This window comes from Lucilia cuprina, chromosome 4, assembly GCF_022045245.1.
Source record: "Lucilia cuprina isolate Lc7/37 chromosome 4, ASM2204524v1, whole genome shotgun sequence".
Classification (NCBI taxonomy): domain Eukaryota; kingdom Metazoa; phylum Arthropoda; class Insecta; order Diptera; family Calliphoridae; genus Lucilia; species Lucilia cuprina.
In genome coordinates this window covers 100184376-100207058 of record NC_060952.1, presented here as the reverse complement: position 1 = coordinate 100207058, position 22683 = coordinate 100184376, and the positions used below count along the sequence as shown (strand labels likewise).

Here is a 22683-nt window from a genome sequence, read left to right as displayed (position 1 = left end):
ACGAAGCGATACAATACCACAACACCATTGACTGCAACACAATACAATACAAGACGTTATAAAATGCAAATGCAATTGCAAATAACTACAATTGTATAATTTGATATGCACAAATAAAAGTACTTGTGCATATTTTATTGCTTAGGAACACTAAATAGTTGTGGTGTGGTGGGATTTTTTTATTTTGCTTAAACTGTGAAAAAAGGGGGAAGAGGACATAGCAAAATCTTGGAAATGATTTGTAATGACTGGTAACTTTGCTACATACAGTATGTTATACAAAAGATATACAGAATTGCATATAGATAAAGTAAATAAAGAAGTAGTAGTAACAAAACTACCATGAGCAACAACAATGTCAGGGTTTCTAACAATATTTTTTATATTTAGTTGTTTTCATATAATTGATGGTTTTATGGCGGATATACAACAATCCATACTTTAACAATACAATAAAATAGAAAAATATACATATACAATACCACAATAAATATGTACATGAATTGATATTTATCATGACAGAAAGACATACTTACAGGCAGACAACAAAAAATGATTAGATGGATATTTTACTTACCATGCCACTTGCTAAGTTAAAGTCTATAAAAGTAAAAATATATGACATAAAACTAAAATCAAATAAAAAACTTTTCATGCACTTTGATTGCAAAAAATAAATATAATATAAACAAATGACACCTGTCGTTTACACCGGGAGTAGTTACAGTTCAAAGCTACACAACACTCACAAATTGTATGTGTAAAAATTTGCTATTTTTGTTATACATATAACACTGTCCAAAGTTCCCTTAGTAGACGTCAGTCATTTGGCCCGGGTATGATTAGAATAGAGTAAATTTCATTTTAGTGTTTTATTCACATTAATCATAAATTTTATTATTTAATTATTTAAACGTGTTTTATTACTTTTTATTATATTTTGGTTTGTAATATTTTTCCTATTTTATTCAAATAACAATACTTTTTAGCAAAGTAGCTAAAGGTCAATAAACTTAATAAAGTGTGCAGTGTGCACGCTGATATTAGTAGTTGTAAAAAATATTATTTCTAATGTTTATTTAAATTTAGTAAAACACATTCTCATGCAATTAATTTACTGTATATTTTGTTATACAATCCAATGTTTCTATACTTTGTAAGCTTTACTAATTTATTCATTTATACAACAGGACTTTAGATAAAATTAAATAACCTGAACCTGAATATCACTTTACTACTTTTTATCGAATAATCAGTTAATTACAGTAACAAGAGAACTGAACTAGAACTAAACTAGAATAGAACTAGAACTGAACTAGAACTGAGCTAAAACTAATCTGGAACTTAAAAAATCCCTTTAAAATAAAAATAAATACTTAAGTCGACTTTGACTTTGGACCTTAAAATATTTCTATAAAAAAACTAGCTATATGTCGTTACTAATTGTTTTGACTTCTTAAACGGTACATTTAAATGCAATTAACTTTTTAATTGGTTTTTAAAATGCTTTAATTAAAAAAATAATATTGAAATACCTTGCAATTGAATGACGTCTTTTTTTAGACCATAGTGCAATTTTCTTTGGGTAAATTAATTGTAATAATTATATTCATTAATGCGTTTTTTTTTTGTTTTATTTTTCTTAGTTATTCTAACTAGAAAACTATTTTATTAGCTTAACAATAAAATACTTGTGGAATTATTTAATACAAATGTATTTATACATATGCAAACATTTATTATATCTAAAGCAGCCATTTAAAGGAATTAAAACATAAAGCAAATACATTTTTCTAAGCTGTTCTTTTAAACTGTTAAAATTCAAATTAAAATAAAATAACTATTTGCAAAAAATAATTTCATAGCTTTATTTATTAAAAAAAAATAAAATTTAAGTCCTTTTTTTATCACTGCAAGTTAAAAAAGTAAAATGCTACAAAATATAAATAAAATGTTACAATCAGCTATTTATATAGTCAGTTCCTAAAAATGCTTGTATGAATATATAAGCAGTTTGGTCTTGCAACTTAATAAAGATGGCTTATTGTCTGTCATGTATCTGTATAAATAACTATTGTTTGTTTACCCATTAGCTTTCAAAGTATCTATTGTTTAATTTACTGGCATTAGAGCAAAACATACTTTTGTACAAAACCCCCTTTTAAGCCATATTATTAGTTGGCAATACAAACTCAAACAATAACAAAAACTATAACAATGAGAAATCAAAACTCAAATACAACAAAAATTATATGTAGTGGCCAATTAGCAATATACAAAATGATATAAACCACCATTAGATATTTACGATACTATATAGTATATATGCTATAGTATGTGGTATTTTATGTGTTTGTGAAAATTAGAATGTATACGGAAAACACTTGTAATATAATGTATGTGTTTGTGTATCTTCTTCAAATCACAATAAAATGTTAAGTATTTTATTAAGATTTTATGCTAAATTGTAGAAACTTAATAGCAACTTAGAGTCTGAAATTTTGCACAAACATATAGACGAACATATGTTGTAGACAAAAAAATTCTTGTTCAAACTACGTTGTTAATAAAAGTTTAGAAAATTTTGTAAAAATAAAACAATTTATTACAGTCATGTGTGTATATCATGTGGTGTAAATATTGAATACTTATTATTGTGTTTAGAAATGTCTATATGAAAGATTAGGGTATTCATTAAAATAGTTAAATATATTTTATAAATATTTTCTTTTTTATGAAATTCAACTAACAGATTTATATGGATCAAGTGATTCAAATACATTACATCATAAGTAATTTTAATTGATTATTAAAAAAAATAAAAAGTTTAATCAAAAATTAACAATTACTTTTAATTAGTTATTGAAATATGATGTTTTACATAATCCATGCATAGCCTCTTATGAATGTTCTTTATTAGATCCAAAATATATACAAGTGAAATATAACAACTTTAAGGGATACCCTAATCTTGTTTAATTTGGCAAATATGTATAATTATTGAAATATTTGATTAAAGACATAAAATAATTATTGCATTACAATTTCAACAACACGCGTACATTTTCTTTAACAGTAAAAAGTTAAAATATTAGGAACACTCTAATGTATTATTTGAAAATTTTAGTCGAAATATAAGAAAAGTTTAAAATGTTATGACAACTTTTTACCCCTTAAATAGATAGTCGTGTTTTCATTTTTGATATTAAGTTTAATTTCAAACTTAAATCAACTTTTTTCTAAAATTTCCTGTTCTTATTAAATATACCAGTTCCTGTAGATATTAAAGGAATGTTATAGATATTGTTATCTTTGTATCTATAATTGCAAAATCAACAAGTAAGTTATTATAAGATTTAACCAACACATTGCCGATAACAATGGATACAATTAAACTAATTAAAACTAAGTACTGTATATTGAAAAGTTTAATATCAACAAAATATTTTAAATAAAATTCTTATAAATTCTTTTAAAGTATTTGTAATAAATGTCTAATATTATTCAACAAGGAAATTACATTTTATACGAAAATTTAGTTAAATAAAATGGTCACCAATGGCCTTCTTTTAATATTCTTATCTTTTCCTTTTTCTTACCTTTGTACCATCCGTTTTAATTTATTCTTTATCATTTTTATAATTTTTTGCAATTTCCTGTGTTTGTGTTTAAAATGATTAAAAGTAATTTAACGATGGCCATTGCAATAAATATTAAATTGTCCTCCATTTTATCCTACTATATACTACACAAATATTACATAGTATAGACAATAAAAAAATCAATATTGTTTATAAAACTATCAGCGGTTTCTAAAAACAAAAAAGAACAAAAAATGTACATATATATTATATCTAGATTACATACATTATATTATAGTAATATAAAAAGAGACAAGAAGTAAAACACGCAGATATGTAGTAGTTATAGGCAAAATTAAAGAGAACAATTTATTAAAAAGTACTTCCCAAAAAGTGACCAACTATCATAATGGCATATATTTTGAAATTTTTTATCTAAAGCTTTACAAGTTCTCCTCAACGATCTAAATAATATGTCCATTATTCTTCCTCGCAAAAAAGAGCATTTTTATAAAAAGTGGATTAGTTTCATAAACCATTGAAAATTAGAACTATATCGGTCTGTTATTAGAGACCAAAACCTATGAATATATTTGTGAACTAAAATAAATTTTCAGATTGGACTAGTTATCATATATCTATAAGTTACAAAAGTAGAGATTGTAATTGTTATCTTATACAAATTATATACACGATCAAAACTAAATTAAACGAGAATCTAAATATTTTCCTAGCAAATTGCAATAAAATTTTTTTAATCAAGTATTCCTTAAATATTGTTAATCACTGTACATGGCACATACACATGTATGTTTACCTTTAATAATAAATAATTGAAATTGTTTTTAATGTTGAAATAAATAAAAGAAATAAACACACTTTTAAAGGCGTCTGATCGATTTCAATCGATATGGTGGCATAAAAAAACTTCAATACTTATATTATATAGTAGAAAAAAAGGCTTATTTAGTTTTGTGGCAGTTACTTAACAAATCTTTTGGTAAATACAACTTGTGATAATGATTTTGCAAAAAATTCATACACACCAACAAAACTTGAAAAACTAATTGAATTTGATTGAATTTTTTGTTGTTGTTTAAATGAACAAATAAATATAAATACTTCTTATCTGTTCAATGGAGGCGGGTGTTACGGGTCGGTATGCTAGTTAACAAATGGGATTAATTGATAAATGTCTTTTTTACAATATTTTGAATATGTAAGTAATTTCTTTTATTAAATTAGTGTATTTTTTATTAAATCGCAAAACAAAAACTTATTGTTCTTTGACCTTATTTTTGTTCATGGGTTTATTTTGTCAACAGACATACCAACCTGGGAATAAGACGTTTCTATCAAAAGGGGATTGTTAATATTGAGACACGTTTGGGTTTGTAAAAAATGTGGGTGTTGTTTTTGTAGGGTTGTTTTATGAAGTGTTCTGTTAATTACCATAATATAACATGTGCTTCATTAACAATATTCCCACTTTTTCTTATTGTTAATAATTTTATTGAAAAGAAAGTACCAGAAAAAAGGCCAATGGGCAAAAATAATCTATCTATTGATTTAAGCTTTCTTTTCTTCTATTTATATGTTGCTAGTAAACGTATCTTTTGTGTAAAATTTCATTTTTGAAATAAAAAAAAACCTGAATAAATTCAATCCCATATTTTATGTCATTGTAGATTTGTAATTTAAGTTAATAGTAATATGTAAGACCAATACACATACATACGTAGCTAGTTTGTAATATAAATCGTTTTTCATTTAAATACTTTTGGTTTATTGAACTTTTGTATACATGTTCCGAGCAAAATACAAAATACCTACTTTGTTGCACTGCATTTTCTTCCCTCGTGATGATAATGGGGTGAATGAACTTTAAAATGCATTGTAAAGTAAATAAAACGAATGGAAGGAAATTGATTTTACAGAATTTTCCTTTTCAATTTATCGCTTTTCTCAAGATAGTTGCTTTAGTTTTGTGGGCGCTAGGAAATGTCGCGTTGCAGTTGATTTTTAATGAAAATTAATTTTCTACTGCATAAGTCTCTGGTTTATTTATTAAGAATCGTGATTATTTTTGAAAAAAATTTCCACATTTTTGTTTGAAAATAGAGTGTACATATTTAAAAAAGTTCTTATAATACTTTAGCATTACATTATGGGGGAATTTTATTTGGATTATAAATGTATTATTTTGTTGTGGGATAAAGTTTATTTTTAAACACTTGTTTTAACGCAGTTTTAATTTAATGAATGATTTGAGTCATTTTTAAAGCAATATTAAAGTTGTCTAAGAAGTTGCTTCTATTATTCTGTTTAAAAATATTAGAATGGCTCGAAGTTAGGAAAAAATAAAAATAATTTCTTTAAACTTTTTTTTTTAATTAGGAAAAGTAAAATAACGAACAAAAAAGTTGTCAAGGCATGGTCGGAATGGAAACTAAATTAAAATTTAGATCATATTAATTGTAAATATCTTGTATATTCCATTGGTTCGCCATAATAAAGTTCATGCCAGAAGAAACCTTTAAGTTCTTTTGCAAAGCCCCGAAATGTTTAAATCGAGGTTCCACAGTTATGACTGGTATAACAAAGCATTTTTTTAACTAACAACTTATTTAAAAAGGTTTTCAAGAAAAACCCTTAATAAGTTTATGTCTTAAATTTATGTAGCACTAAGTATCAATTATATTTTATTAGCACTTTTGTTAATTTCGATTAAAATTTCAAATTCTAACTAATGAATTTTTAATGCATTCAGGATAAGAAAAAAAATCCAAAAAAGTTTTTGTACTTTTGTACTAATTTCTTCAAGGCGCATATTTCTGAAACTAGAAATCAATTATTGCGTCAAAACATTTTGTTGATTTATTAATATTTTAATCCTGTCTGCTAAAACAATCATTAACTCTTAACACGTTTCTTCGTGCATACAGCAATTACGTGTGGAATTTTGTTCCAAAAAAACAAAAACCCCGGCTCTCTGTACCCTTTTCTTTTATTGTTGTTGATGTATGTGTACTGTCTAAATTTGGTGAAATGAATCCCCTCTGTTTAAAAAAGTGACGTAAAAACAAATGCAATTTAAATTTAAACCTAAAAAAATTTAAGAATGTAAAAAAGAGAAATAAAAGTAAGACTCATACAATGTTGGCATTTTTAAAACAGTTAAACAGCTTTAACTAACTGTTTGACTAAATCATTTTTTCATTCATTACTTTCAGCATTCAAAAGCTTAATTTAAAACAGCAAATACTATAAATAAACAAAAATACAATTCATGCTCATATGACGCTATTTCTTAATACTGAATCCACATTAAAATGGAACCAGAGGTAAATGGAGGGGGCAAAAGATACTATAGTAGAAGAAAACAAAACAATCACCATTAGCTGTAGCAGCTTTAACTAGTATCTATCCCCATAACCAATTATAAAATCAAAGGTCATTTTACAGTCTACTACCACTACTTATATTTATTCTTTCCCCATTAATATAAATATTCAAATAAGTAGCAGCAAGTTTATAAAGTTTTTAATGAATTTTAAGAAAACATAAACTTTAATTTGTATTTTTACATACATGTTTGTTTTAAAGAGTACCAAAGTAGTTGTTTAAATAATAATAATAATAAAAAAGACGTCAATGTTTTGTAAACACGTTGCTGTGTGTTTTAAGAAAAATATTTTTTAATTTTATTATTTTTTAAAAAACTTGTTATTTTGTGGGAATTCCCTTACAAGCAACATATTTAATGATTAAGAGCAACAAGATGTTTTGTTGATCTTTGAAACTTGGGCGACGCTGTGTACTACTCCAGTAAACTACTGTAGTATTGTTTATTAGATTTAAGAAATCAAGAAAAATCACTAACAACTATTATACGTAGAATGAACAGTAGAAGTTGAGGTAGGGTTGAATATTATCAGCACATAATATAAAAGTGACTTATATTAATGGGTGTTATAAACTTTTTTATATTAGATTGATTTTTCAGCTCCTCCATATCCGTTTTGGACTTTAAGGATATTTTATTTTTGACTGGAATCTTTGTATTAAGATAGAAGGGGGACCATACACTACTTTTTAAAGCGTTCTCGAATTGAAACCTCAACACATATTCTTATTTTCTTTCTTGATTCCAATACTTAGATATACACATATATCGCCAAAACGGCGATAAATTCTCATCCATGGGGTTAATTCAACAAGGGGTAGGAGTAGTAAAGCTAGTAAATTAAACCAGATATTTATTGTTTCATTTAAATAACAAAAATTTAAAAAAAAATGCAACTCATTTTTTCTATATTTTTTACATCACATGGATCTTTGTATTTGACACATGTGCCTCAGGGACAGTTCGGGTTTTTAAATAATTTTTTTTGTGCTTCAAATTATGACATCGAAAAAACTGTTATCTCTTTTTGTTCACTATTGTTGATATTCTACAACCATTCTATAGGGGTAGCTGTGCCTCTATGGCGAATGATCCCCCTTCTACCATAAAGTTTTCTGTAAAAGCTTTTTGAGAAATTAAAATTGTTTCTAAAAAAGCTTTTGCTTAAACAAATTTCAGAAAAAGCTTTGTACAGAAAAACTGTTTTCTAAAAACAAATTTTTAAGAAAAAAATATTTATAAAAAAAGTATTTTAAATATGTGTTTTTTTAAATAAGTATTTTTAGGCCACACTTTATGAAAGATTTTGAAAATATTTTTATGGAAAAATAAAAAAGCTTTCTAAAGAGCTTCATTCTAAAAAAACAAGCCTTTTATGGAAAAAGGCTTTTGTTAAAAGCCTTTGTTGTTGTTGCTGAAAGGAAAAAGAAAAATGTTTTTTATTCAAAAATTCTCCTTTCTTATAAATTTTTTTTATCGAATAAAAGCCTTTTTTAATTATTTTGGGTTAAAAGCTTCTTTGTTTTTTGTAAAAAGCTTTTCAGTTATAATTATAAAATAAATTTCATTTTCTATATTAAGACTTAATTGCAGTTTTACAATTATAAATTTTATGACCTTTTTTTAAAGTGCTTAAAGTTTTATAATAAAAAAATTTTCCAGATTTCTATATATATTCCATTTATAAACGCCTAAAAGCTTGGATTCATTCTTATAAATAAAATATTTAAGTGATATTATCACAAAATATGTTTTTATTTTTAAACACGATTTAAAACTAACCTTTAAACTCTCATTTTGCGCATTTGATTTAAAAATCTTAAAAAAATTCCATTCATTTGTTTGCGTAGAAATGGTCAAAACAATGCTAGAATTAATTAATATTAATTGTTGTTTTGTGGCTTTAAATTTAGACTAAAGTTACAAATAAGTATTCGTATATGCATAAATACATATTTGTTTTATTAATTTGTCTACACAAATAAGAAAAAATCGTGTTAAATTTAAATATAACTAGTCAAAAAATGAATCATGAAGATTGTGCATATACAAGAAACTTTAAATATGCAAAAATACTAATACAAACTAAATTAAAAATTTTACAATTTTCTTTTAAGTAAAATGACTTTTTAGGCTTTTAAGTTACAAAATTCTTTTCTAATTTAATTCCTAAGTACTGTAACCATTTTAGTATGTCTGCTTGTTCGATATTGTATTAAGACGATTTTCTTTATTTGATTTACAGAAAAAGTTGTCTTAACTATTTGCAATTATCCTTTATTAATTGATAATTTAGATAGATTTGTGATTACTTATGTAAAGTTATTGACTTGTCTTGTCTGCCTTGAAAAAAAAACCTATTTACTCGCCCTTGTTTGTGTAATTTCACGTGAGTGTAGCGTGCATTTGTAATTCAATTGTAACATACATTAATTTCCTCTGCTAGAATACTTTTAATTACTATTAAATCTTAGTTGTTTGTAACTTTTTATATAACTTTTTACAACAAAAAAAAAAAGGAAAAAGAAAATCACATTTGATGATTGTTTTTTTTTTGTTTGCAACTTTAGTTATATACTATTATGATAATGTTCATTAGTTAGTTCATTGTATTTTTAATGATTTACTTACAATTTCGGGGAGTTTGTTTTTCAAGTAAATCGTAATAAATATAATTAAATAAAGCAACAATAATAATTTTCCACACAAAATGATTAATTACATTTTAATCGGACATTTATAATAAGTTTTACAAGTACATATGCATGTATGACTGAATGGATGAGTATTTTGTTGAAATAAACTGACTAAAACTAGTTTTTTTTTTTGTTAATTTTTAAAGTTTTTTCAACTTTTAACTAGCTGAACTTTGTTCTTTTAAATTAATGCTAAAATTAGTGAAAAGTGTGTTTTAGTTTATTTAATCGCTTTTATTCAACTTTACATGTGTAAATTTAAATAAAGCGTGCCAAACTCGTGATGGAAATTATTATTACAACTAACTACTAGTTTTTGTAAGTTGACTAGAATAGAGAACAAAAGCATGTTAAAAACAAAACGCCCTTTATTATTATAAATATTAATAACATGCCAGAGATAAATAAAACTTAAATAATTTCAAATGTCATAATTAAATTACTTGTCATTATCACATTTCACACACAATGTTTTGAAAAGACATTCATTTATTCATTCATTTGTTTGTCTTAAATTTATTGACATACAAACCCAAACGTCTGAACACAAAAATATCATAAAAATTTAAATATTAATAATTATAAAAAACATAGAAAAATTTTCCCTGTAATAACAATAAAAATAATAAAACAATATTTAAATTGTTTGTTTCTGATAACCCTCATTTGAGTGTCAATATTTGTTTTAACAAATTCATTTTAAATATCTACATAGCTACACATTCATATTTCCATTGACTTCCCAACAGACTGACTGGCTGAGTGAATGAGTGAGTGAGCGAGTGCATTGTAGCTGTTGAGCAGTAATTGTTAGGAAAACAATATACTTATTTTTTTTCTAACACTTTTAAAATTAACACTGTCCGAGTATACTCGTTTCTAGAACGTGTGCCTTAAATAAATCTTTTCATTTTCTAACAATTGGTTTATTTTTTTTTCGTGGTTGCTTTTGTTTTTCCAAATATTATTGATTTAATGAATGAGTATTTAAATGTTACAATAACAAACGAAAAAAAAGAACCGTTCGTTCGTTGTCCGTATCATTTAAGCATGATCGATGTCTTGACAAGTGTTATTGTCATTCATGTCATAAATATTTACACTTCCAATAATAATAATAATACACCTTCATGTCTCCACCGAACCCCTTTTCTAACTTCTGTTCCAAAATCAGTAAATAATAAATATTGAAGTTGTAATTGTATGTAAATTGATGTGTGTTTTCTGAACTAAACTATTATAAATAAACCATATTATTGTGAATATCATAATGAAGGTAACATCATTATCATCATCTGGTTTAGGTTTTGTTTTTGTGCTATTATTAGAGTTAACAGTTATTGAAAAAATGTTATTTGTTATTATAAATGCTTTCATGCTAATCTGAAATTTTGAATAGTGAAATTATTGGTTGATAAACATGTCCAAAATATATCTGAGGGGAATTATTTTGTAATGTATAAATCTTCTTGTTTGGAATCTATAAATATATCAGAAAAGCATCTTATTACTCCTAGTATGACAGATTTCTTATCAAAATTTACCATTTCAGGTGAAAACCCTAAAACGTACTTTGTACTCTTTTGCTGTCACGCTAATTCAGTAACATCGTCTGTCAGTTTTCACACAATCAATTGTCAGACAGTCAGTCAGCTAGTAAGTTAGTTGTTGTTTACATTAATGTATTTGTTGATTTTAGGAAAATGGGAACAACTGTTAAATGTAAACAATTTCAATGGTTGTGTGAAATAAAATATTTTATTTTTATTTATAGCAAAAAGTATCTATGTTTTACGTACGATTTTTTGGAAAGTGCGTATATATTTGTTGGGTTTTTCGTAAATCCTCATTTGTGACGTGAAAATCTCTCTCTCTATCGTTACATATATGGGAAGTTTCGTGTCAAGTGTATAACCCAACATTAAAAATCTATGTCTTTAGATATGCATGAAATTTGCATCAAGGTTAGTACAAGTAGGCCAGACACAAGTTGTCAGATCTATAGGTCAAGAATTGCCAGCGTCAGGGGGGGTCAAATTTAAACATTTTGCTCATACATGGTTTTATTCAAATGAGTGTAAATTGTCCAAAGGAGATAGATAGCTATTTCCTCATTCTTTTTTTAAATTTTTTCAAAATTTTATCCAATAGTACTAACGATTTTTTGACTTGGGTTACTTGACATGAAATTCCCCATATGTATTTGTGTTTAACGATACTAAAATTTTTTTGATACCATTTATTTATTATTATTTATGTATTTGATTTTCTCATTTTGTTGGCACTAATCACTTTTTATCCCATTTAAGTTGTGATAATGGATTTTTATTTTTCTATAACAATTTACTTTTATTTTATTTATACTGTGCAGTAAAGCAGCTATGGCTTTTGTTTCAGTTAAAAATGTAAATTTATTATTACAAAAAAATACATATTTAATATTGATAAAGTTAGTAATTATTTAAATGTAAAACAGAATAAAAACTTTAATTAAAATCGTGTAAATTAAATGCTAATGAAGGTTAAAGCAAAAGGTTTGTAAATTATGGAGCGGGGTTACTAAGTGTCAATGTCAACTAAGTTAACTTACTAACAGTTGTCTGTCTGCTTTGTGCATTCATATTTTATACACAGAAACTGACCACAACTTTTAGAGTTAATAAAGGTTGTATCTAAAGTTTTTCTTTGTAGTAGATAACAAATTAAATAATTCAAAAAGAAATAAAAAAATATTTAGCACTTCATCATAATTTTATTTTTAATCGATATGGATTTGTAAGTTTGTTAAATATTATCTTAATATTATTCAATATTTTATTTTAACACCATGTTATTTTCAAGAAAATTATACTTACTGACATTTAAGCGTTAAAAGTGTCATCTTAAAAGAACTTAAAATTAAGTTTTAATGTCTGTTACAAATATTACAAATGTATATTAGGGATATTCACAGTCTCATAAAAACAAGTTTATAATATTTTAAGTTTATCTTATAATTTCCCTACACAATTAATTTAAACTATTTGTATTGTAAGAATGTTCCTATTAATTTTTATTTTTACTACAATGAAAAAAAAACATGAAAATATGTTTAATATGTTAAAAAAAAAAATGTATTAATATTGACATAAACTTGGTAAACATTTAACCCTTGTCGTTATCATTAACACAGCTAAAAGGAAAAATTATGTGTCCGTCCTTAGTATAAAATTTTGTTTGTATTCAAGTGTCTATGTCCTCTATCAAAAAAATCTGTAACAATGTAAAAATGATATAAAAGTGCGGAAGTTTTTTTTCTACATCTTTCTACCGTCTGTGGAATCTTAGTAGAAGTTTAAAACAAACAGTTAAGTAAAGATAAGCGCATCATAACAAGTGCTGAAAGACATGTAACGGTAGATAACTACGGGTCAGGTTTGTGGGAATTTTTTGAATTTCCCATTATTTTTCCATTATCTTTTGAGTATTTAACTAAATGATTCATACTTTAGTAAGTACTTGCTTACAACTATTATTATAACTTATACATTATTGTACATAATTTAAAATAATGATAAATGATTTTTAAACTAGAAAATATTTATTTATGAGAATTCCATGAATATAAAAAGAAAAAAATTTTCATACTTTAGAAATGAGTTATTTTGACATGGCGGAAAAAAGAAATGATCAGATGTAGAAAATAATTTATATTATTGGTAATTATGCCAACAATTAAAAAAGAATGAGGTATATTGATTTCATCATTCCGTGTGTAACACATGGAATTATTAATCGATTTCCGGTTCAGTCAATTTGCCGTGAAGCAATAGGGCTGATGTTTTCGAAACCATTTTAAATTTTGACGCTAAAATAATCCTATTTTTCATCTTACAGAAAACTTGTTTATAAATAAATTTACTAAACATTAATGAATTAAAAATGGTGTGTGAAACCATTTTCCGAATTCCAAAGAATACTTTCCACAATTGACCTAAAGCTTCTTGCTACAATAAGCCTGATCCTAATATTATTATTAACATTCGACAACGTTTTGTTCGGGGATATATAAAATTCAACTTTTAGCAATTGTTTCCATAACACAATAGAAAGACGTTTGTAACAATTGTTAACTTAACGTAGTTGGCAACTAAATGGAAATTTTATTTTAGTTTTTATTTAACAATATGTAGTATATATGAATGTACGTACGTACGTATGTATGTATATTACAGAATTGTTATTAGTTGAGAGATAATGAAACAAAGCAAATTATTAAATGTCTTTTAATTTTAACGTAGATCGTTAATCAAGTGTAAATTTAGGTGGAGTAGCTAATGTGGGTGTTTAAGTGATTATTTTTAACTGATTGTTAATAAAAAAGATTTTTGTAGAAATAAAATAATTGCAAGGATTACTTGTATGCTAAGCTGGGTAAAATCCCCAAGTATTCCCAACGAAAGATTCGTAATGACCCTTTTTAAAAAAAAAATTAAAGGAAGATTCCTTATAACTTAAATATTAAAATAAATGTTTTAATTTTTAACTCAATGTGTTTAGCAGATATTGAGTTTCTATTACATAATTTAATATTTAAAATGTTTAATTTAAATAAACTAAAATCTATTTCATGAAATTAGACCAACTTAAACTAAGAATATTCTTATTCAATTTAGCTGTCATTTTTGATATAACATGTTTTCACTAAATCACTAAATATCTATGTTTATTACTACTAATATTTATTGTTTTTATATTTATGAATTTATAAATAAACTAATTGTTTTTCTTTACTCTTATATCTATTTTCAGATAAAAAAATATTTTGTTTTTAATATTGAGGAAAAATAAATGAAAAAACAAAGCCGAAAGAGCCAAATGCATGCATATGTATGTCTAGACATGATAAACTAAAGCTGACAACAGAACAAAATTGAATAAATACAAAATAAAATTAATAATGATGATGATAATGACGTTGAAAACTACTTGTATATCATACGCATCCAACTACGCCACACTGAAAAGTACAATCCACTAAATTAAATTGTGCTTAACTTGCCAAACAAAACCAAACAAACAATCAAACGAATGAACAAAAAACAAAGCGGAACCAAAATTTACACATAAAAAATCAACAGCAAACCACCAACAACTAAACAAAATCTATTTAAAATCATTGATAAATTTAAAATCAGAAAAACTCGCAACAATATTAAAATTTAAATTGTTGCTACACATACTCTGAATATCACTGGTCTGATGAGTAAAAAAAATTCAAGAGAGTAAAATTATCATTTCATTTAAACCACAAGAGAAACAGGAATTGAGAGGGAGAATTTTCAAATGTGTAATTTTTACATTGAATTATATCATCTTAATCGAACTTAATGGCTTTATAAAAAAAACAGTTTTTGTATTGTTTGTTTGTTCATCAACATATTCTTGTTCTGTCGCCGCTTTTATTTTTTTTATATTGTTGTTTCCATTAAGAACGATCGTGGGAATTTGTTGCAAAAAGAGACGACTGCTCATTTGGTATGTTGTTATTGAGGTTGTTTAAGGCCTCAACGCTCTCTTTTAGCTCATGAACAGAATTATAATTAAAAAAAACCGCAAACCATTCGAACGAAACCATTCGTAAACCAAAACAAAATCTCAGTCCGCAATACCACAACTAAAGGCCGTTAAATAGGAGAGCTTTTCTGAAAACATATCCACATCATCTCGCACATACACACACTCATAACAAACACTCACAGATACTCGTTAAAATAGTTGTTGTTATTCGCGTGCTTTGTAAACTGGCTTTATATACGAGTCGTGTACTCAAAAAGCCATTTGCAAATGCTCAACGATCAGTTGTGCTTGAAACGCTTAAGAGTGTAGAACGTATTTTCAGAAAAATTCAAACAAATTGGCGCGTTGTAAATGCTTTTAAAATCAAAAATTATTAATACCACAACACAGTAACAAAATAATGAAAACAAATTTAAAAACAAAGTGCAACATCTAAAATCAGAAATAAGAAAAATACAATAAACTTTAGTTATTTAATTTTTCTTAAATTGATTTACAAAAATTATTCAATATTACTAAAACAAAAAAAAAACAAAAAATATCTATATTGTATTTTAAAAACAATAATATCTTAAAATATTGAAATTTATCTGAAAAAAACCAAATCAAGTTGAAAAACCAGAATACGCGTTCCGTATTTAAAAACAAATAATCCGAAAAGAAACAGAAAAAAAGAATTAAGCGTTTAAATGAGATTCATGACGATGATATAAAACAAATGTGTTAAAAAAAATAAATATTTTGTTAACAAATATAAATAAATAATTAAACAAAAAAGTGTTTAATTAAAGTTTTTTTTCAAAGAAAATAAAAACAAATTCAAACAAGAAGTGAAAACAGTAATAAAGACATACTGTGTCCAATTTTCTAACAAAGAATTTCATAAATACACACAACTTTAACAAAAAAGGCAAAACAAAAAAAAAAAAAACACAGAAAAAGATCTGTAAAACAAACTTTACAACTCAAGTATAAATAGAGAAAATTCAAACCAAAACAAACTGTGAAAAAAAATATAATAAAAACAGACTTCCATCCAACTACCCAACAAACCAAAAAAGTCTAAAGAATAAACATTCTAAAGAAACTGCAAAGTGAAGTTGAAATTGTACTAAAAGAAACAAGTAGAAACATTTTAAATAAAACTATAAACCAGCCCAATATAAATGTGTTAATAGAATAAAAAATATTTATAAAAATTGATTTGTGTTTTTAAATGAGTCTTATAGTGAACACGCGTTGTCGATTTTCAACTCACCACAAGTATTATGCTTAATAATGGCAATAGACTTTTTGATTTTTGCCGTGCTTTTGCTATCGTTTATAATAAATTTCTTGGCTTTGGCTGCTTTTTGGGTGACACCCGGTCTGCGAACTACAGCAAATCGTTTTACTATTAATCTGCTCATCATTAATTTGGTTGGTTGTCTTATTTTAGCTCCCACTTTGTTTCTAAGTGGTGGCATTGTTGGCGACAGCGAAAGCGGTACTAACGACAGCAGCCTTACAACCGGTTCCAGCCAGTCTGGTTTGAGTTTTTTAACAACCAACACAAACGATGACAGCATTGAGTTTTATTCAAAGGCTGGTAATCACCAAATGACAATTCGCCACAATGGCAAATTTGTGGAGCAAGAGGGCATCATTCTGCGACGTAATGTATCCCACGATGGTGAGAATGGTCCACGTACCATTGAGACCATTTACAAGTGTAATACCACCTACTGTCGCGAATTGACCATCGATGAGAATAGTGAAACTTTGGTAATTACAGAAATTGAGGAGGAGGGAAAAATTCAGCTGCCAATTGGCATGCAACAGGAGGAAACAGATGAAGTTAAGCGTCTAGCATTACCCTTGCTGACAATGAGATCCTGGGCCATAGATATGGCTGCTGCTTTGGGAGCCATGGGTGTGCTTTTAGTAGTGGGTGATACCTGGTGTGCCGTAACAGACCCCTTGCGTTATCACAGTCGCATATCGGGAGTTAAGTCTTGGGTGCTAATAGCTATTACATGGGCTATGGGTATATTGTTTGGTGCTTTGTCGGCCTTCCGGGAAATAGACTTCGAATCGGAGACCATCATCAGCAAACAGAAACGTTTTGCCGATTCCTCTACCACTTTCTTCACACTCAACTCAGTGAATAACATCTTTAGCATGGTGTTTTCCTGTCTTTATTTCCTGCTCATTATATTGCTGCCATTTGGCTTTGTGTGCGGCATGTATTGGCGTATTTTTAGTGAGGCTCGTGAAAATGGTCTGAGAATGCGTCAAAATGGTTCATCCCCTTTGCTACAAAGTGCACTGAATCTAACGCATGGTCCACCAGTGGCTAACCAACAGTATTCGAATAGTTTATGTGTACATAGGAATTCGATTTCTTCGACCTCCTCCCAGTGTGGAGGTTTACAAATGCAAATCGATAATAATCAAAAACGAGGCTCACCTGCCTGTCTGAGACGGGACTCGGCGGCGAAAGTACTTTTGCCGCCCATTTCGGATGACGGTATGTCCGATGAGGCTGATAATTGCAGTACAAATGATCAGCTCATCGTAATACCTGTAACCGAAACTGCTAATACTCAACAGCAGCAACAAAAAAATATTATACTCACCCTGCAAACGGCCAGTGGTGAGATAAAACGCAACTATTCCACCCGCCAACTAGAACTATTGGCTACATCCTCGCAGGATTTGTGTGATAACACTAGACTGCAGGGTATACGCCAAGTCCACTCTTCGCCAAATCTTCAACGAAGTGTAACTCTGCCACAACCCTTAAACGAGAACACTTGCTCACCCCATCTCCTAGGAGGACATCTGCCACAAAATCTACCCAGTATTCATTTGAACAGACATTCATTTCAACAAAATCCCAACAACACCAGAACCACCCATCAAAATCATCAACATCTGCATCATCATCAGTCGCTGCAAATACCCACCATTCAAGCCTCACCCAAAGCATTGAGCTACATGTCTTCTTTGCGTCATCGACTATCGAATGCGTCGTCTCTCTTCAAGTATAGGGATGAGTCTCGAGCAGCTCGTATCAGCATTCTGGTGGTAATAATGTTCCTGGTATCCTACTTGCCTTTTGGCTTCTTAGTATTACTGCAGAGTCGTGTACCGGCAGCCAACTTCGAGCAATCAAGTCAATTAGCGATTTTCATGATACTATTGGCTAATATTAGTTCTCCCTTCATCTTTGCCTACCGCAACAAAAGAGTAAGGAGAGGAGTGAAAAGACTGGTGGGTCTAGATGCTATCTGCCGAGACTCGCAACTACAAAGACAAAACAGTTCCAGCTGTCGCATGAGTGGTTCCAAATACGGTAACTCGAACCTCAAAAGAAACAGCAGTCGAGTTTCTACTTACTCCACAACATCGGCCAAATACCTAACACCGCAAAGTTCGGTGGTCAGTAATGGTACCAATTCAGTGCCTGCCTGTTTTATGAACAACAACAACACTTGTCCTCAAGTGCCACTGAGGCCAAACAGCAGTTGTAGTACCATCATTAACTTCAGCCTCAACAAGCAGCCACAAACTTTAGTGGAGACCGACGAACTGAAATCCAACCAACCTACGAATAAAAAGCCACGTCCGGTGTTGCAAAGAGGCATTACGATAATTGAACAAGTGCCGCTAAATGGCAATGATGGCGGCATCTGTAGCGGTGGCAACAGCATAGGCTGTCACAACAGCAGCAATAACAACAACACTCCAAAGTTACCAGTTAAACATAAATTGTATAAATTATTATTTAAAAGTTCCAAGAATCTTAGTTGTGCAGCAGCACAGTCATGTGCTCAGGGCACTTTAGATGCTGAACCAACGGAAGTTTAAATTTAAGTTCTGTTTAATTTTTATTTTTTACTTTTTTTAAGTAATAGTAAGTTTTATAAAGTAAGTTCTCTCAAATATTTATACTTAGTATATTTATATATGTTTTTTTTATATATATTTTAGCTATTAAAAGGTCAGTTTTTAACTTAAAACCAAACTAAATCAAACAAAGAAACAAAAACTAGAAAAATAAAACAATTTGTAAGAAATGTTAAAGTACAAGACAGTTTTAAAAACTAAAAACAGAATTTTACAAAGAAACGATGATAAGCGCAGGAAAGTCAAGGTTTTCATTTTATTTTTCTAAATGAATCAATCAAACAAAAAAAAGAATAAAATAATCAAATTAAAAAATTGAATTAATTGAATTAAAAGTGATAGGAATCTCAAATGATTTGAAATAGAAAAAAATGTATATATTTTATAATGACATGATTAATTTCAAAAGTCCTCTTTAGCAGACTAGAGAGTTTTCGAAACGATAAGATTGAACAAGTCAGTTAGTCAGACAGACAGACGGCAGTCGGTCAATTTGTTTATTTAAATTATTGATTATTTTTTTATTGTTTATAATATTGTGCAAATAATTGAAATAGTATTTGAGGTTAAATTAATCCAAGCAGACAGAGTATAGTTATATAATTAAGAAATGAGAACAAAGACATTTTTTATTTTTAAATTTCATAAAATTATTATACTGAACAAAGTTTATCAATCAGCTCTATTCTAAAATAATTGTTTCAATAAGTTGTACAGGTTTTGTTGTGGTTTAAAAAAAATTTGATCATTCCAATTAGTTTTTGAACTTTTGTTTTGTTTATTAAAAATTAATATGCCAAATTATAAATTCTTTATTTAATTTAACTCCAGTATGTTTTTGTTTAACACTTAGTTAATTTGGCTTGTAGTGTTTAAACTTATTTGCTTAACAAATTGTTTGTTATTGGATTTTGGGCATTTTTGTTAAACCATGACACAGTTACATATTTATTTTAGAATTTTAAACGAAATCAATTATTAGTTGTTTGGGTTGTTTCTAGAATAGGGCTGATTCATTTTCAATATACATATATAAATGGAAATTTGTGTTAAAAATACATATTTCAATATAAAAATCTAAACCAAATAAATAATAACAAAAAACATAAATTTTTAATGATTTATAGTCATCATATAAATATTTTGTGTATTTTTTTTTTTTATTTACAACTCAAGTACCTAAAAATATGAAAATAATTCAAGGGATTTTTCAGCTTAAAAAACATGTTAAACAAAATAAATGAATAAATTTATTATTGAAAATATAAACAAAAGATGAAAAATAACAAAAAAAAACATATGTTAAGCACTTGTTGTAATACATAATAATATTTAATACACACACTCATACAACACATGAACAATTTTGTGTAATTGAGGGGCAAAAGTGGTTAACTACATTTTTTATTTATTTAACTTATTAGAAATTATTTAATTTCATAACTTGTTAAAGTTTTAAATAGAGTTAGAAATTGGTTTTACTAAATTTGTTATAAAATATTGGTAGTTAAACTATTTGGCTGTTCAAACATTTTAATTTCTTCAATATAAATAAAAGTGTGCCAGCAGACCACTAGTAATTTTTTGTTACACAAAATATACTTAAACTTATATGTACATATGTATATACATTTGTAATGTTAAAGTTTTTTTTTTATTAAATTTGATTTTTTAATTAAACATGTACATTGTACAGGTTATTAACAGTGTCAGGTAAAACAAAAGGCCAAGTTGTAGTAAACATAACAAAAAACTAAAATGAAGTACCTTTTAAAATAGTTTAGATTTTATAGTTTGGATTTTTCTTAACACTTAAGATTTTTTTATATAATTTGGGGAATGATAAAGAACTTGAAGTTATTTTTATGGCAATTTTGTAAATATTTAGTTTTATATATATTTTTTAAATTATTAATACTGATTGTTTTTTTATTTGCTTTTGTTTGTGGGAGTGTGTGTAAAAAAATTTTGTTTGCTTAGTTATTTCAATTATTTAATTTTCTTATGTGTAAAAATAAAAATCATAAACCTTGTAAATTGAATTCCTTAAAAAACTTCAGAATTTTTTCAAACAATTTACAATTAACACTTGAAGTATTTGATATCAATAGCTTCAGTAAAGTGTTTACACTAGCCATTGTATTTTAATGGACAAAAATAAACGTTTTCTCTCAAATACGTGTGAACAAAGCATTTTTGAAATTACATTAAACCACTATTTGATCAAACTCAGTTAAACTATGTGTTAGCTCGTAAAAAATAATCATTGTAAAATAATAAATCAAAAGCTTTAATTAACTTTTAAAACCTAAACATTCTGAATTTACTAAAAATTAAAATAAAAAATTCACTAAAACTTTTTACATAATTTTTGTACAATTTTATTAAAAAACAAAATTAGTTACTTGAGTCATTTTGAACATACAAAAAAAAAAAACTGATTACCAGCCAAAATGTAATTGTAACTAGAAACGTGTGCTAAACAGAATTTGTTTTTAAAAATTTCTAATTTTGTAACACTTTCAAACTATTTATAAATAATTAAAAATTCTTTGCTATTTACTAAATTTATTTGTCTTGTTTTTTTTATAATATTTTGCACAAAATTTTATTTTTCTTTTATAAGCCAAATGAGTATAAGTTTTTATTACTAACAAAACCCGGTTTTCATATTGAAAACTTTAACATAAAAAATACAAAAACAACAAAAATCTAATTTTATTTAATTAAAATTACTTGTAATTAAAGTCAATTTACTAAATTCATTGATTGCGTGCTAAAAGATTAAAAAAAAATAACAAAAAACAACTACAGAAAAAAATATTCATATAAATTTAACAACAGCAAACAAAAAATACATAAAATAAAAAAAAAACACAAAAATCTATTTATTTAATTGTTAACAACAAATAAATAAAATAAAATTAATAAGAGAAATACCTCATTAGTTTTAATTTACCCGAAAAATATCTAAAAAACAAAAACACAGAAATAAAAAAAAAAATAATTTATTTACAACAAAAAAATAAGAAAACAGTATTTCATTAGACATTTAAAACAAATAAAAAACATATTAATTATAAATTTTAAAATAAAAAAAAAATTTAAATTTGTATGGTAGAAAATCCGCTGTTTAATTTTTAAAATTAAAACCAAATAATAAAAAAAAACTAAAATATTAACACAAAAAAGCTTTATAATTATTTAAGTTCTTTTTTTACCTAAAACCCACAAAGAAAAATCTAAACTTCAAGTTTGCTTTGTTTAAAAAACAATAAATTATAAAATAAAATAATTGACAAAAAGTACAAGAAGTACAACAAGACAAATATGTTAAATATTTTCAAAGAAAAAAACCTGCAAGTAGTTTAAAAATTTAGAAAAAATTTTAAACGTTATTAGTTGCTTTAATTGGCAAATGTAAAAAATCAAACAAACATCTTTGTCTAAAACTCGAATTTATTTAATTTAAAATATGTACATTTTCAATAACATTCTAAGTATGTGAAACAACTGAAAAATACACTAGATAATAAAAACTAATTAATTA

General features: G+C 26.6%; 1 protein-coding gene and 1 long non-coding RNA gene across 2 annotated transcripts in view; both read left to right on the top strand.

The window, feature by feature from the left end:
- The window catches only part of LOC124419335, a 40459-nt gene extending 25618 nt beyond the window's left edge, over positions 1–14841 (top strand). The window contains exon 2 of the long non-coding RNA XR_006940496.1: positions 14475–14841. This is a non-coding gene — a long non-coding RNA (uncharacterized LOC124419335). The remainder of the gene's footprint in view (positions 1–14474) is intronic.
- An 872-nt stretch (positions 14842–15713) lies between these two features.
- Positions 15714–20274, top strand: LOC111690210. Its single transcript, XM_023452650.2, has one exon. The coding sequence runs from the start codon at positions 16521–16523 to the stop codon at positions 19092–19094; it is 2574 nt and encodes an 857-aa protein (XP_023308418.2). The 5' UTR covers positions 15714–16520; the 3' UTR covers positions 19095–20274.
- Positions 20275–22683: the final 2409 nt, after the last annotated feature.